Source organism: Oncorhynchus masou, unplaced genomic scaffold (genome assembly GCF_036934945.1).
Source record: "Oncorhynchus masou masou isolate Uvic2021 unplaced genomic scaffold, UVic_Omas_1.1 unplaced_scaffold_2220, whole genome shotgun sequence".
NCBI lineage: Eukaryota > Metazoa > Chordata > Actinopteri > Salmoniformes > Salmonidae > Oncorhynchus > Oncorhynchus masou.
Genome location: NW_027008694.1, coordinates 60,274 through 78,742, shown reverse-complemented (window position 1 = coordinate 78,742; position 18,469 = coordinate 60,274). Strand labels below are relative to the sequence as shown.

Here is an 18,469-nt window from a genome sequence, read left to right as displayed (position 1 = left end):
TGTGTAGTAGTGTAGTCAGAATTGTCTAAGTTGTTCTTGTCAGAGTGTGTCAGGGGCAATCTTCCACCTCAGTCAGGGCCAACCTTCCACCCGAGGTAGGCCAACGTTCCACCCGAGGTAGGCCAACGTTCCACCCGAGGTAGGCCAACGTTCCACCCGAGGTAGGCCAACCTTCCACCCGAGGTAGGCCAACCTTCCACCCGAGGTAGGCCAACCTTCCACCCGAGGTTGGTCAATCCATGTTTGCCCTAAAAATTGTCAAAGACCCCAGCCATAGACTGTTCTCTCTGCTACCACATGGCAAGGGGTATCGGAGTGCCAAGTCTAGGACAAAAAGGCTTCTCAATAGCTTTTACCTCAAAGCCATAAGACTCCTGAACAGGTAACCGATGGTTACCCGGACTATTTGCATTGTGTGCCCTCTCCCCAACCCCTCTTTTACACTGCTGCTACTTTGGGAGAAAATGTACATATATGGAGGAGCATAAATACTGTAACACAATAGAGAGATACACTTATAGAGTGCATTTGCCATTCTGGTAAAATACATTGTATATTGTATTGTATAGCAGAGGCGGCCATAGATGTATAGAAAAGTTGAACACTAAAAACAGACCACATGAAGGGAAGGTGACACATGGTATGTCCAGCTATCCTGGCACCTAAGGCCAGAGGGATATACAAAGGAGGGGGTCAGTCAAATGACTAACTGATGACCAATAGACATAGCTCGCATATTTTTAGGACATAAAATACACACATACAAAGGAACACATTGAGCTAAGTGCAGAGCCAAAGCATAGGGTTGTAAAATAGAGGAATGTATAGTATTTTTAGTATAGCTGGACACGCTAGAAACTGAGGAGACACAGTCTGCTGATCATATATAACACACAAACAAAAGAATGCATTTAGCTAAGTGCAGGAACAAAGCAAGGGTCTTGTCATCATTATAATCTGACGGAAAGCAGGTATGGGCGTGATTGGGCTGAACAAGCAGGATGCACGGATTGGAATGTAACTTCATTTGCATGTGGGATGGACTCAGATGTTGCATGTGTATAAATCAGAGCGAATACTCAGAAAAAGGTGTGTGTTCCGCGGGGCACTCCGGCTTGCTATACACTTGTATTAAAGCCTGATTGATTTCACAAGTTCTGGTATGCGTTGTATTTGATCCGATTTTCAACGACACTCCTCTCTGTTTATCATATATGCATCGTCACTTTAACTATACATTCATGTACATACTACCTCAATTGGCCCGACCGACCAGACCAGCACATTGGCTAACCGGGCTATCTGCATTGTGTCCCACCACCTGCTAACCCCTCTTTTTACGCTGCTGCTACTCTGTTTATCATATATGCAGTCACTTTAACCATACCTACATGTACATACTACCTCAATCAGCCTTGCTACTAACAGGTGTCTGTACGTAGCCTTGCTACTAACAGGTGTCTGTACGTAGCCTTGCTACTAACAGGTGTCTGTACGTAGCCTTGCTACTAACAGGTGTCTGTACGTAGCCTTGCTACTAACAGGTGTCTGTACGTAGCCTTGCTACTAACAGGTGTCTGTACGTAGCCTTGCTACTAACAGGTGTCTGTATAGAGCCTTGCTACTAACAGGTGTCTGTACGTAGCCTTGCTACTAACAGGTGTCTGTACGTAGCCTTGCTACTAACAGGTGTCTGTACGTAGCCTTGCTACTAACAGGTGTCTGTACGTAGCCTTGCTACTAACAGGTGTCTGTACGTAGCCTTGCTACTAACAGGTGTCTGTACGTAGCCTTGCTACTAACAGGTGTCTGTACGTAGCCTTGCTACTAACAGGTGTCTGTATAGAGCCTTGCTACTAACAGGTGTCTGTACAGAGCCTTGCTACTAACAGGTGTCTGTACAGAGCCTTGCTACTAACAGGTGTCTGTATAGAGCCTTGCTACTAACAGGTGTCTGTATAGAGCCTTGCTACTAACAGGTGTCTGTATAGAGCCTTGCTACTAACAGGTGTCTGCATAGAGCCTTGCTACTAACAGGTGTCTGTATAGAGCCTTGCTACTAACAGGTGTCTGTATAGAGCCTTGCTACTAACAGGTGTCTGTATAGAGCCTTGCTACTAACAGGTGTCTGTATAGAGCCTTGCTACTAACAGGTGTCTGTACAGAGCCTTGCTACTAACAGGTGTCTGTATAGAGCCTTGCTACTAACAGGTGTCTGTATAGAGCCTTGCTACTAACAGGTGTCTGTATAGAGCCTTGCTACTAACAGGTGTCTGTATAGAGCCTTGCTACTAACAGGTGTCTGCATAGAGCCTTGCTACTAACAGGTGTCTGTACGTAGCCTTGCTACTAACAGGTGTCTGTACGTAGCCTTGCTACTAACAGGTGTCTGTACGTAGCCTTGCTACTAACAGGTGTCTGTATAGAGCCTTGCTACTAACAGGTGTCTGTACGTAGCCTTGCTACTAACAGGTGTCTGTACGTAGCCTTGCTACTAACAGGTGTCTGTACGTAGCCTTGCTACTAACAGGTGTCTGTACGTAGCCTTGCTACTAACAGGTGTCTGTATAGGGCCTTGCTACTAACAGGTGTCTGTATAGGGCCTTGCTACTAACAGGTGTCTGTATAGGGCCTTGCTACTAACAGGTGTCTGTACGTAGCCTTGCTACTAACAGGTGTCTGTACGTAGCCTTGCTACTAACAGGTGTCTGTACGTAGCCTTGCTACTAACAGGTGTCTGTACGTAGCCTTGCTACTAACAGGTGTCTGTATAGGGCCTTGCTACTAACAGGTGTCTGTATAGGGCCTTGCTACTAACAGGTGTCTGTATAGAGCCTTGCTACTAACAGGTGTCTGTATAGAGCCTTGCTACTAACAGGTGTCTGTATAGAGCCATGCTACTAACAGGTGTCTGTATAGAGCCTTGCTACTAACAGGTATCTGTATAGAGCCTTGCTACTAACAGGTGTCTGTATACAGCCTTGCTACTAACAGGTGTCTGTATAGAGCCTTGCTACTAACAGGTGTCTGTATAGGGCCTTGCTACTAACAGGTGTCTGTATAGGGCCTTGCTACTAACAGGTGTCTGTATAGAGCCTTGCTACTAACAGGTGTCTGTATAGAGCCTTGCTACTAACAGGTGTCTGTATAGAGCCTTGCTACTAACAGGTGTCTGTAAAGAGCCTTGCTACTAACAGGTGTCTGCATAGAGCCTTGCTACTAACAAGTGTCTGTATAGAGCCTTGCTACTAACAGGTGTCTGTATAGAGCCTTGCTACTAACAGGTGTCTGTATAGAGCCTTGCTACTAACAAGTGTCTGTATAGAGCCTTGCTACTAACAGGTGTCTGTATAGAGCCTTGCTACTAACAGGTGTCTGTATAGAGCCTTGCTACTAACAAGTGTCTGTATAGAGCCTTGCTACTAACAGGTGTCTGTGTAGAGCCTTGCTACTCTTTTTTCAAATGTCTCTCTACTGTTGTTTTATTTCATTACTTAAACACACACACACACACACACACACACACACACACATACACACACACACACACCTTTTCTGCACTATTGGTTAGAGTCTGTAAGTCAGCATTTCACTGTGAGGTCTAAACCTGTTGTATTTGGCGGCGCACGTGACAAATAAACTTAGATTTGATTTGAAATTTGATATTCACTTGATTTGATTTTGATTTGTTTAGTAAATGTTATAAGGCCCAGCCCTAACCCCTAACACTGGCACAATCACCCTGCCCCGCTTCCTGAGTGTAGTTAGGGTTGTCTATGTTCTCCTTGTGTTGGTTCTTCTTGCCAGAGTCTGGAAGGAAAAACAGCACCACACCCGAAAGCATTAGGGTTGAAGCAAGGTTTAAAACACATCTACTGACATACTGGATGGACACCTTGAGAAGGGATTTCTTGAGTAAAATGTTTGAAAGCCCTCACCCTGGCCCCGCCCCACTGAAACCACCCAATCGTAGTTAGGATTGTCTATGTTCTTCACGTCGGTCTCTGAAAGAGGAAACAAATCAGCACCACAGCACATGTAGGGCATTATTACATGAACATCCAAAGGAAGACTAGCCCTTCGTAGGCTAAAAAGAGATCCTGAAAAACAACAAGATCAGAGTTTACTTTATATGTTCTAATGTAATGTGATGAAACTCACGGTGGACGATCCTGATAGGCCATACAAGGATGGTACAGAGACTGAGAGCTGCTATGACGGCCACGCCCCCTGTTGCTATGACCATGACATAGTGGTAGTACCACACACACGCTGGACAGCAGACCTGAGAACTGATGGACAGAGAGAAAGAGAGAAAGGAGTTTACTACAGAAGAATTTCTATTAGATTTCTTCATTTCTATTGATAAACTTGGTGGATCAAGATGTAGTCTAGGGTCTATTCACCTGTGCATATGTAGTCTAGGGTCTATTCACAACACAGGTGAATACATATGGAGTCTAGGGTCTATTCACAACACAGGTGAATACATATGTAGTCCAGGTATAGGAGTGTATGAATGTCCAAGTTATTGAGCTTATTTTGGCTGATTTCATAAGACATAATCATGTTAGTGGAGCTAGCATGATGCAGCCCAGACTCCCAGGCTAGCAGTGAGTTAGTGGAGCTAGCATGATGCAGTCCAGACTCCCAGGCTAGCAGTGAGTTAGCGGAGCTAACATGATGCAGCCCAGACTCCCAGGCTAGCAGTGAGTTAGTGGAGCTAGCATGATGCAGCACAGACTCCCAGGCTAGCAGTGGGTTAGCGGAGCTAACATGATGCAGCCCAGACTCCCAGGCTAGCAGTGAGTTAGTGGAGCTGACATGATGCAGCACAGACTCCCAGGCTAACAGTGGGTTAGCGGAGCTAACATGATGCAGCCCAGACTCCCAGGCTAGCAGTGAGTTAGCGGAGCTAACATGATGCAGGCCAGACTCCCAGGCTAGCAGTGAGTTAGCGGAGCTAACATGATGCAGCCCAGACTCCCAGGCTAGCAGTGAGTTAGCGGAGCTAGCATGATGCAGCCCAGACTCCCAGGCTAGCAGTGAGTTAGCGGAGCTAGCATGATGCAGCCCAGACTCCCAGGCTAGCAGTGAGTTAGCGGAGCTAGCATGATGCAGCCCAGACTCCCAGGCTAGCAGTGAGTTAGTGGAGCTGACATGACGCAGCCCAGACTCCCAGGCTAGCAGTGAGTTAGCGGAGCTAGCATGATGCAGCCCAGACTCCCAGGCTAGCAGTGAGTTAGCGGAGCTAGCATGATGCAGCCCAGACTCCCAGGCTAGCAGTGAGTTAGTGGAACAGGCACGGTTCTCTATAATAAGGGGCTGGCTGTGCTGAAAGACACATTTGATTTGATCCGTGACACATTTGAAAGAAGTACTGAACTTAACACAAATTCGAGTACCAAACCGTTTTTCATGTTGTAGTATTGAAAAAGTAGAGAAGCGTGGGTATCGCACGCAACACTAAGGCAGGCACACACACACACACACAGACACACACACTCACTGGCAGGGGTGTAGAGTCTGTATCATCATAACAGCTACTCCGTTGGCCACCTTGTCAGTGAAGCTCATCGCCCCATAAACAAACGCTCCACTTTGCTGTGAAATACAGGGAAAGTTACACAACCACGAAAACAAACTCCATCAGTCTCACACATTAACTCATCGGGCCCTAAGATTCTTAAGATACTATAACTATAATAAGATACTATAACTAAGGGTCTAGTTGAAGACCGTAACTAAGGGTCTAGGGTCTAGTTGAAGACCGTAACTAAGGGTCTAGGGTCTAGTTGAAGACCGTAACTAAGGGTCTAGGGTCTAGTTGAAGACCGTAACTAAGGGTCTAGGGTCTAGTTGAAGACCGTAACTAAGGGTCTAGGGTCTAGTTGAAGACCGTAACTAAGGGTCTAGTTGAAGACCGTAACTAAGGGTCTAGTTGAATACCGTAACTAAGGGTCTAGTTGAAGACCGTAACTCCATTAACACCAACCGTCTGGTCCCCGATGAGGTCAGCGGTCATGGAGAGTGACATCACCAGGATGGTAGCTGACCCCACCCCTAGAAGGACGGACGCCCCGTAGATCCGGTCACCCATCTGGTCGTCTATCAACACCCAATAAGAGAAGGCCATGATCAGCAGCAGGCCCACAAAGTAGGTCATCTACCAATCAGAGACGAGCAAGACACGAATATTAGTTCAATAATGTAGTGTCAGAGATGTACTGAAAACCAAATCCATAAAATCTACTGTGTTATGTGTATTACAGTTAGAGACAAACTACTGAACAGATTTGAAATAGACCAGACAGACACTCACACATTTGCCGATGAGTTTGCTGATAGGCTTCATGATGAAAGAGGAAGCGAAGCCACTGACGTACATCACCAGGGGAATAGTGGCAATGTATTTCTGGAACAGGAGACAGGAAACTGTGTTACTTAGACGTTCTAACAGGTACAGCCAAGGTCCTGGTTCTACATCAATAACAGGTACAGCCAAGGTCCTGGTTCTACATCAATAACAGGTACAGCCAAGGTCCTGGTTCTACATCAATAACAGGTACAGCCAAGGTCCTGGTTCTACATCAATAACAGGTACAGCCAAGGTCCTGGTTCTACATCAATAACAGGTACAGCCAAGGTCCTGGTTCTACATCAATAACAGGTACAGCCAAGGTCCTGGTTCTACATCAATAACAGGTACAGGTATAGTTGTAATTATAGGTATAGGTACAGGTATAGTTATAGTTATATGTATAGGTATAATTATAGGTATAGTTATAATTATTGGTATAGTTATAGGTATAGTTATAGTTATAGGTATAGTTATTGGTATAGTTATAGGTATAGGTATAGTTATAGTTATAGGTATAGTTATAGTTATTGGTATAGTTATAGGTATAGGTATAGTTATAGTTATATGTATAGGTATAATTATAGGTATAGTTATAATTATTGGTATAGTTATAGGTATAGTTATAGTTATAGGTATAGTTATTGGTATAGTTATAGGTATAGTTATAGGTATAGTTATATGTATAGGTATAATTATAGGTATAGTTATAATTATTGGTATAGTTATAGGTATAGTTATAGTTATAGGTATAGTTATTGGTATAGTTATTGGTATAGTTATAGGTATAGGTATAATTATAGTTATAGTTATATGTATAGTTATAATTATTGGTATAGTTATAGGTATAGTTATAGTTATTGGTATAGTTATTGGTATAGTTATAGGTATAGGTATAGTTATAGTTATAGGTATAGTTATAATTATAGGTATAGTTATAGTTATTGGTATAGTTATAGGTATAGGTATAGTTATAGGTATAGGTATAGGTATAATTATAGGTATAGTTATAATTATTGGTATAGTTATAGGTATAGTTATTGGTATAGTTATAGGTATAGTTATATGTATAGGTATAATTATAGGTATAGTTATAATTATTGGTATAGTTATAGGTATAGTTATAGTTATAGGTATAGTTATTGGTATAGTTATTGGTATAGTTATTGGTATAGTTATTGGTATAGTTATTGGTATAGTTATAGGTATAGTTATAGTTATAGGTATAATTATAGGTATAGTTCTAGTTATATGTATAGTTATAATTATTGGTATAGTTATAGGTATAGTTATAGTTATAGGTATAGTTATTGGTATAGTTATAGGTATAGGTATAGTTATAGGTATAGTTATAGTTATTGGTATAGGTACAGGTATAGTTATAGTTATATGTATAGGTATAATTATAGGTATAGTTATAATTATTGGTATAGTTATAGGTATAGTTATAGTTATAGGTATAGTTATTGGTATAGTTATAGGTATAGGTATAGTTATAGTTATAGGTATAGTTATAATTATTAGTATAGTTATAGTTATAGGTATAGGTATAGTTATAGGTATAGTTATTGGTATAGTTATTGGTTAGTTATAGGTATAGTTATAGGTATAGGTACAGGTATAGTTATAGGTATAGTTATTGGTATAGGTACAGGTATAGTTATAGTTATATGTATAGGTATAATTATAGGTATAGTTATAGTTATAATTATTGGTATAGTTATAGGTATAGTTATTGGTATAGTTATAGGTATAGTTATAATTATTAGTATAGTTATAGTTATAGGTATAGTTATAATTATTAGTATAGTTATATAGGTATAGTTATAGGTATAGTTATAATTATTAGTATAGTTATAGTTATAGGTATAGTTATAATTATAGGTATAGTTATAATTATTAGTATAGTTATAGTTATTGGTATAGGTATAGTTATAGGTATAGTTATTGGTATAGTTATAATTATTAGTATAGTTATAGGTATAGTTATAGTTATTGGTATAGGTATAGTTATAGGTATAGTTATTGGTATAGTTATAGGTATAGTTATAGGTATAGTTATTGGTATAGTTATTGGTTAGTTATAGGTATAGTTATAGGTATAGTTATAGTTATAGGTATAGTTATTGGTATAGTTATAGGTATAGTTATAATTATAGGTATAGTTATAATTATTAGTATAGTTATAGTTATTGGTATAGGTATAGGTATAGTTATTGGTATAGTTATAGGTATAGTTATAGGTATAGTTATTGGTATAGTTATAGTTATAGGCATAGTTATAGGTATAGTTATAGGTATAGTTATTGGTATAGTTATTGGTTAGTTATAGGTATAGTTATAGTTATAGGTATAATTATAGGTATAGTTATTGGTATAGTTATAATTATAGGTATAGTTATTGGTATAGTTATTGGTATAGTTATAATTATAGGTATAGTTATTGGTATAGTTATAGGTATAGTTATAATTATAGGTATAGTTATAATTATTAGTATAGTTATAGTTATAGGTATAGTTATAGGTATAGTTATTGGTTAGTTATAGGTATAGTTATAGGTATAGTTATAATTATTAGTATAGTTATAGTTATAGGTATAGTTATAGGTATAGTTATTGGTTAGTTATAGGTATAGTTATAGGTATAGTTATAGGTATAGTTATAGGTATAGGTATAGGTATTGGTATAGTTATAGGTATTGGTATAGTTATAGGTATAGTTATAGTTATAGTTATTGGTATAGTTATAGGTATTGGTATAGTTATAGGTATAGTTATAGGTATAGTTATTGGTATAGTTATAGGTATAGTTATAGTTATAGTTATTGGTATAGTTATTGGTATAGTTATAGGTTATAGGTATAGTTATAGGTATAGTTATAGGTATAGTTATAGGTATAGTTATAGGTATAGTTATTGGTATAGTTATAGGTATAGTTATAGGTTATAGTTATAGTTATTGGTATAGTTATAGGTTATAGGTATAGTTATAGGTATAGTTATTGGTATAGTTATAGGTATAGTTCTAGGTATAGTTCTAGGTATAGTTATTGGTATAGTTATAGGTATAGTTATTGGTATAGTTATAGGTTATAGGTATAGTTATTGGAAAAGTTATTGGTTAGTTATAGGTATAGTTATAGGTATAGTTATTGGTATAGTTATTGGTATAGGTATAGTTATAATTATAGTTATAATTATAGTTATAATTATAGTTATAGGTATAATTATAGTTATAATTATAGGTTATAGTTATAATTATAGGTTATAGTTATAATTATAGGTTATAGGTATAGTTATAGGTATAATTATAGGTATAGTTATAGGTATAGTTATAGTTATTGGTATAGGTATAGTTATAGGTATAGTTATAGTTATTGGTATAGGTATAGTTATAGGTATAGTTATAGGTATAGTTATAGGTATAGTTATAGGTATAGTTATTGGTATAGGTTATAGTTATAATTATAGGTTATAGGTATAGTTATAGGTATAGGTATAGTTATAGTTATTGGTATAGTTATAGTTATTGGTATAGGTATAGTTATAGGTATAGTTATATGTATAGTTATAGGTATAGTTATAGGTATATGTATATGTATAGTTATAGGTATAGTTATAGGTATAGTTATAGGTATAGGTATAGTTATAGGTATAGTTATAGGTATAGGTATAGTTATAGTTATAGGTATAGGTATAGTTATAGGTATAGTTATAGGTATAGTTATAGGTATAGTTATAGGTATAGTTATAGGTATAGTTATAGGTATAGGTATAGTTATAGGTATAGTTATAGTTATAGGTATAGTTATAGGTATAGTTATAGGTATAGGTATAGTTATAGTTATAGGTATAGGTATAGTTATAGGTATAGGTATAGGTATAGGTATAGGTATAGTTATAGGTATAGTTATAGTTATAGGTATAGTTATAGGTATAGTTATAGGTATAGGTATAGTTATAGGTATAGTTATAGGTATAGTTATAGGTATAGTTATAGGTATAGTTATAGGTATAGGTATAGGTATAGGTATAGTTATAGTTATAGGTATAGTTATAGTTATAGGTATAGTTATAGGTATAGTTATAGGTATAGTTATTGGTATAGTTATTGGTATAGTTATTGGTATAGTTATTGGTATATGTATAGTTATAGGTATATGTATAGTTATAGGTATAGTTATTGGTATATGTATAGTTATAGGTATATGTATAGTTATAGGTATATGTATAGTTATAGGTATAGTTATAGGTATATGTATAGTTATAGGTATAGTTATAGGTATAGTTATAGGTATAGGTATAGTTATAGTTATTGGTATAGTTATAGTTATTGGTATAGGTATAGTTATTGGTATAGTTATTGGTATAGTTATTGGTATAGTTATTGGTATAGTTATAGTTATTGGTATAGTTATAGTTATTGGTATAGTTATAGTTATTGGTATAGGTATAGTTATAGGTATAGTTATAATTATAGTTATAGTTATAATTATAGTTATAATTATAGGTATAGTTATAATTATAGGTTATAGTTATAATTATAGGTTATAGGTATAGTTATAGGTATAGTTATAGGTATAGTTATAGTTATAGTTATAATTATAGGTATAGTTATTGGTATAGGTATAGGTATAGTTATAGGTATAGTTATTGGTATAGTTATAGGTATAGTTATAATTATAGGTATAGTTATTGGTATAGTTATAGGTATAGGTATAGTTATAGTTATAATTATAGGTATAGTTATAGTTATAATTATAGGTATAGTTATTGGTATAGGTATAGTTATAGGTATAATTATAGGTATAGGTATAGTTATTGGTATAGTTATTGGTATAGGTATAGTTATAGTTATAGGTATAGTTATAATTATAGGTATAGTTATAATTATAGTTATAATTATAGGTTATAGGTATAGTTATAGGTATAATTATAGGTTATAGGTATAGTTATTGGTATTGGTTAGTTATTGGTTAGTTATAGGTATAATTATAGGTATAGGTATATGTATAGTTATTGGTATAGTTATAGTTATAGGTATAGTTATAATTATAGGTATAGTTATAATTATAGTTATAATTATAGGTTATAGGTATAGTTATAGGTATAATTATAGGTTATAGGTATAGTTATTGGTATTGGTTAGTTATTGGTTAGTTATAGGTATAATTATAGGTATAGGTATATGTATAGTTATTGGTATAGTTATTGGTATAGTTATTGGTATAGTTATTGGTATAGTTATAGTTATTGGTATAGGTATAGTTATAGGTATAGTTATTGGTATAGGTATAGTTATAGTTATTGGTATAGGTATAGTTATAGTTATAGTTATAGTTATTGGTATAGTTATAGTTATAGTTATAGGTATAGTTATAATTATAGGTATAGTTATAATTATAGGTTATAGGTATAGTTATAGGTATAATTATAGGTTATAGGTATAGTTATTGGTATTGGTTAGTTATAGGTATAATTATAGGTATAGTTATAGGTATATGTACAGGTATAGTTATTGGTATAGTTATTGGTATAGTTATTGGTATTGGTTAGTTATTGGTATAGTTATAGGTATAGTTATTGGTATAATTATAGGTATAGTTATTGGTATAGTTATTGGTATAGGTATAGTTATTGGTATAGTTATAGTTATTGGTATAGTTATAGTTATAGTTATTGGTTAGTTATTGGTTAGTTATAGGTATAATTATAGGTATAGTTATTGGTATAGTTATTGGTATAGTTATAGGTATAGTTATAGGTATAGTTATTGGTATAGTTATTGGTATAGGTATAGTTATAGGTATAGTTATAGGTATAGTTATAGGTATAGTTATTGGTATAGGTATAGTTATAGTTATAGTTATTGGTATAGGTATAGTTATAGTTATAGGTATAGTTATAATTATAGGTATAGTTATAATTATAGTTATAATTATAGGTTATAGGTATAGTTATAGGTATAGTTATTGGTATAGTTATAGGTATAGTTATTGGTATAGTTATTGGTATAGGTATAGTTATAATTATAGTTATAATTATAGTTATAGTTATAATTATAGGTTATAGTTATAATTATAGGTTATAGTTATAATTATAGGTTATAGGTATAGTTATAGGTATAATTATAGGTATAGTTATAGGTATAGTTATAGTTATTGGTATAGGTATAGTTATAGGTATAGTTATTGGTATAATTATTGGTATAGTTATAGTTATAGGTATAGTTATAGTTATTGGTATAGGTATAGTTATAGGTATAGTTATAGGTATAGTTATAGGTATAGTTATAGGTATAGTTATAGGTATAGTTATTGGTATAGTTATTGGTATAGGTTATAGTTATAATTATAGGTTATAGGTATAGTTATAGGTATAGTTATAGTTATTGGTATAGTTATAGTTATTGGTATAGGTATAGTTATAGGTATAGTTATATGTATAGTTATAGGTATAGTTATAGGTATATGTATATGTATAGTTATAGGTATAGTTATAGGTATAGTTATAGGTATAGGTATAGTTATAGGTATAGTTATAGGTATAGGTATAGTTATAGGTATAGTTATAGGTATAGTTATAGGTATAGTTATAGGTATAGGTATAGGTATAGTTATAGTTATAGGTATAGTTATAGGTATAGGTATAGTTATAGGTATAGGTATAGTTATAGGTATAGGTATAGTTATAGGTATAGGTATAGGTATAGTTATAGGTATAGGTATAGGTATAGTTATAGGTATAGTTATAGGTATAGTTATAGGTATAGTTATAGGTATAGTTATAGGTATAGGTATAGTTATAGGTATAGGTATAGTTATAGGTATAGTTATAGGTATAGGTATAGTTATAGTTATAGGTATAGTTATAGTTATAGGTATAGTTATAATTATAGGTATAGTTATAATTATAGTTATAATTATAGGTTATAGGTATAGTTATAGGTATAGTTATAGTTATAGGTATAGGTATAGTTATAGTTATAGGTATAGTTATAGTTATAGGTATAGTTATAGGTATAGTTATTGGTATAGTTATTGGTATAGTTATTGGAATATGTATAGTTATAGGTATATGTATAGTTATAGGTATAGTTATTGGTATATGTATAGTTATAGGTATATGTATAGTTATAGGTATATGTATAGTTATAGGTATAGTTATAGGTATAGTTATAGGTATATGTATAGTTATAGGTATAGTTATAGGTATAGGTATAGTTATTGGTATAGTTATAGTTATTGGTATAGGTATAGTTATTGGTATAGTTATTGGTATAGTTATTGGTATAGTTATAGTTATTGGTATAGTTATAGTTATTGGTATAGTTATAGTTATTGGTATAGGTATAGTTATAGGTATAGTTATAATTATAGTTATAGTTATAATTATAGTTATAATTATAGGTATAGTTATAATTATAGGTTATAGTTATAATTATAGGTTATAGGTATAGTTATAGGTATAGTTATAGGTATAGTTATAGTTATAGTTATAATTATAGGTATAGTTATTGGTATAGGTATAGGTATAGTTATAGGTATAGTTATTGGTATAGTTATAGGTATAGTTATAATTATAGGTATAGTTATAGTTATAATTATAGGTATAGTTATAGTTATAATTATAGGTATAGTTATTGGTATAGGTATAGTTATAGGTATAATTATAGGTATAGTTATAGGTATAGTTATTGGTATAGTTATTGGTATAGGTATAGTTATAGTTATAGGTATAGTTATAATTATAGGTATAGTTATAATTATAGTTATAATTATAGGTTATAGGTATAGTTATAGGTATAATTATAGGTTATAGGTATAGTTATTGGTATTGGTTAGTTATTGGTTAGTTATAGGTATAATTATAGGTATAGGTATATGTATAGTTATTGGTATAGTTATAGTTATAGCTATAGTTATAATTATAGGTATAGTTATAATTATAGTTATAATTATAGGTTATAGGTATAGTTATAGGTATAATTATAGGTTATAGGTATAGTTATTGGTATTGGTTAGTTATTGGTTAGTTATAGGTATAATTATAGGTATAGGTATATGTATAGTTATTGGTATAGTTATTGGTATAGTTATTGGTATAGTTATTGGTATAGTTATAGTTATTGGTATAGGTATAGGTATAGTTATAGGTATAGTTATAGTTATTGGTATAGGTATAGTTATAGTTATAGTTATTGGTATAGTTATAGTTATAGGTATAGTTATAATTATAGGTATAGTTATAATTATAGGTTATAGGTATAGTTATTGGTATTGGTTAGTTATAGGTATATGTACAGGTATAGTTATTGGTATAGTTATTGGTATAGTTATTGGTATTGGTTAGTTATTGGTATAGTTATAGGTATAGTTATTGGTATAATTATAGGTATAGTTATTGGTATAGTTATTGGTATAATTATAGGTATAGTTATTGGTATAGTTATTGGTATAGGTATAGTTATTGGTATAGTTATAGTTATTGGTATAGTTATAGTTATAGTTATTGGTTAGTTATTGGTTAGTTATAGGTATAATTATAGGTATAGTTATTGGTATAGTTATTGGTATAGTTATAGGTATAGTTATAGGTATAGTTATTGGTATAGGTATAGTTATAGGTATAGTTATAGGTACAGTTATAGGTATAGTTATAGGTATAGGTATAGTTATTGGTATAGGTATAGTTATAGTTATAGGTATAGTTATTGGTATAGGTATAGTTATAGTTATAGTTATTGGTATAGGTATAGTTATAGTTATAGGTATAGTTATAATTATAGGTATAGTTATAATTATAGTTATAATTATAGGTTATAGGTATAGTTATAGGTATAGTTATTGGTATAGTTATAGGTATAGTTATTGGTATAATTATAGGAATAGTTATTGGTATAGTTATTGGTATAGGTATAGTTATTGGTATAGTTATAGTTATTGGTATAGTTATAGGTATAGGTATAGTTATAGTTATTGGTTAGTTATTGGTTAGTTATAGGTATAATTATAGGTATAGTTATTGGTATAGTTATTGGTATAGTTATAGGTATAGTTATAGGTATAGTTATTGGTATAGTTATTGGTATAGGTATAGTTATAGGTATAGTTATAGGTATAGTTATAGGTATAGTTATTGGTATAGGTATAGTTATAGTTATAGTTATAGTTATTGGTATAGGTATAGTTATAGGTATAGTTATAGGTATAGTTATTGGTATAATTATAGGTATAGTTATTGGTATAGTTATTGGTATAGGTATAGTTATTGGTATAGTTATAGTTATTGGTATAGTTATAGGTATAGGTATAGTTATAGTTATTGGTTAGTTATTGGTTAGTTATAGGTATAATTATAGGTATAGTTATTGGTATAGTTATTGGTATAGTTATAGGTATAGTTATTGGTATAGTTATTGGTATAGGTATAGTTATAGGTATAGTTATAGTTATAGTTATAGGTATAGTTATAGGTATAGTTATAGGTATAGTTATTGGTATAGGTATAGTTATAGTTATAGTTATAGTTATTGGTATAGGTATAGTTATAGGTATAGTTATAGGTATAGTTATAATTATAGGTATAGTTATAATTATAGTTATAATTATAGGTTATAGGTATAGTTATAGGTATAATTATAGGTTATAGGTATAGTTATTGGTATTGGTTAGTTATTGGTTAGTTATAGGTATAATTATAGGTATAGTTATAGGTATATGTACAGGTATAGTTATTGGTATAGTTATTGGTATAGTTATTGGTATTTGTTAGTTATTGGTATAGTTATAGGTATAGTTATAGGTATAGTTATTGGTATAATTATAGGTATAGTTATTGGTATAGTTATTGGTATAGGTATAGTTATTGGTATAGTTATTGGTATAGTTATAGGTATAGGTATAGGTATAGTTATTGGTATAGTTATAGTTATTGGTTAGTTATTGGTTAGTTATAGGTATAATTATAGGTATAGTTATTGGTATAGTTATTGGTATAGGTATAGGTATAGTTTTAGGTATAGTTATAGGTATTGGTATAGTTATAGGTATAGTTATAGGTTATTGGTATAGTTATAGTTATAGGTTATAGTTATTGGTATAGTTATTGGTATAGTTATAGGTATAGGTTATAGTTATAGTTATTGGTATAGTTATAGGTATAGTTATAGGTATAGTTATTGGTATAGTTATAGGTACAGTTATTGGTATAGGTATAGTTATTGGTATAGTTATTGGTATAGTTATAGTTATTGGTATAGTTATAGGTATAGTTATAGGTATAGTTATAGTTATTGGTATAGTTATAGTTATTGGTATAGTTATAGGTTATAGTTATAGTTATTGGTATAGTTATAGGTATAGGTATAGTTATTGGTATAATTATAGGTATAGTTATTGGTATAGGTATAGTTATTGGTATAGTTATAGTTATTGGTATAGTTATAGGTATAGGTATAGTTATAGTTATTGGTATAGTTATAGGTATAGGTATAGTTATTGGTATAGTTATAGTTATTGGTATAGTTATAGGTATAGGTATAGTTATTGGTATAGTTATAGTTATTGGTATAGTTATAGGTTATAGTTATAGTTATTGGTATAGTTATAGGTATAGGTATAGTTATTGGTATAATTATTGGTATAGTTATTGGTATAGTTATTGGTATAGTTATTGGTATAGGTATAGTTATAGTTATAGGTATAGTTATAATTATAGGTATAGTTATAATTATAGGTTATAGGTATAGTTATAGGTATAATTATAGGTTATAGGTATAATTATAGGTATAGTTATAGTTATTGGTTAGTTATAGGTATAGTTATAGGTTATAGTTATAGTTATTGGTATAGTTATAGGTATAGTTATTGGTATAGTTATAGGTATAGGTTATAGTTATAGTTATTGGTATAGTTATAGGTATAGTTATTGGTATAGTTATAGGTATAGTTATAGGTATAGTTATAGGTATAGGTATAGTTATTGGTATAGTTATTGGTATAGTTATTGGTATAGTTATTGGTATAGGTATAGTTATATGTATAGTTATAGGTATATGTATAGTTATAGGTATATGTATAGTGAGTTTACATGACACCCCTGTGCACTCCTTCACCAGGTTCTCCTTTTCATCCTTCTCTGTTTCAGAAGTGTGTAAAGCCCTGAAAGAAATTGATTAAAAAAAAATCCCCTGTCCCTGATGAACTAGACCCCCGCCTCCTACACCTAGCTGCAGACATCATTGCTCCCCACTTCTTTGGGACTGGGACTAGCTTGGATAATAAGGTGCTCAGAGTAAACTGCCTGCTACTCAGGCCCAAAAGCTAGAATATGCATATAATTAGTAGATGTGGGTAGAAAACACTCTGAAGTTTCTAAAACTGTTTGAATGATGTCTGTGAGTATAACAGAACTCGTATGGCAGGCAAAAACCCGAGAAAAAAATCCAACCAGGAAGTGGGAAATCTGAGGTTTGTAGTTTTTCCAAGTCATTGCCTATCGAATATACAGTGTCTATGGGGTCATATTGCACTTCCCAAGATGCTTCTACTAAATGTCAACAGCCTTTAGAACCTTGTTTGAGGCTTCTACTGTGAAGGAGGAGGGAATGAGAACTGATTGAGTATGAGGTCTGGCAGAATGAGTTTGGATTTGTGAACTAAACGCGCGAATAAGGAGGTATTTGGAAATAAATTATGGACTTTATCAAATAAAGCAAACATTTATTGTAGAACTGGGATTCCTGGGAGTGCATTCTGATGAAGATCATCAAAGGTAAGTGAATATTTATAATGCTATGTCATGTCTTGTTATGTCTGTTCCTGTCCTTTCTATTCACTCTGTCTCTCTCTGCTGGTCTTTTTAGGTTACCTTCTCTGTCTCTCATTCTTCAGCTGTTCTACATCTCCCCTAACTAGCTCATTCACTCCTTCCCACCTGTTCTCTCTTCCCCCTCTGATTAGGTCTCTATTTCTCTCTCTGTTCCTGCTACTTTCAGTGTCTGATTCTTGTTTGTGTTTTTGATGCCAGAAGCAAGCTGTCGTCTCGTTTGCTTCCACCTTGTCCTGTCCTGTCGGAGTCTGCCTGGCAGGTGCCACCTGCACTATACTA

General features: G+C 32.7%; 1 protein-coding gene across 2 annotated transcripts in view; it reads right to left on the bottom strand.

The window, feature by feature from the left end:
• Window positions 1-3,557: 3,557 nt before the first annotated feature.
• The window catches only part of LOC135533107 (major facilitator superfamily domain-containing protein 12-like), a 38,083-nt gene continuing 23,171 nt past the window's right edge, over window positions 3,558-18,469 (bottom strand). For both annotated transcript variants that reach the window (XM_064960517.1, XM_064960516.1), the window contains exons 7-12: window positions 6,323-6,415; window positions 5,996-6,166; window positions 5,510-5,604; window positions 4,162-4,292; window positions 3,939-4,004; window positions 3,558-3,810 (exon numbers count right to left, since the gene is read on the bottom strand). In XM_064960517.1, coding sequence (XP_064816589.1) covers window positions 3,716-3,810; window positions 3,939-4,004; window positions 4,162-4,292; window positions 5,510-5,604; window positions 5,996-6,166; window positions 6,323-6,415 — 651 coding nt within the window. In that variant the 3' untranslated portion in view covers window positions 3,558-3,715. The remainder of the gene's footprint in view (window positions 3,811-3,938; window positions 4,005-4,161; window positions 4,293-5,509; window positions 5,605-5,995; window positions 6,167-6,322; window positions 6,416-18,469) is intronic.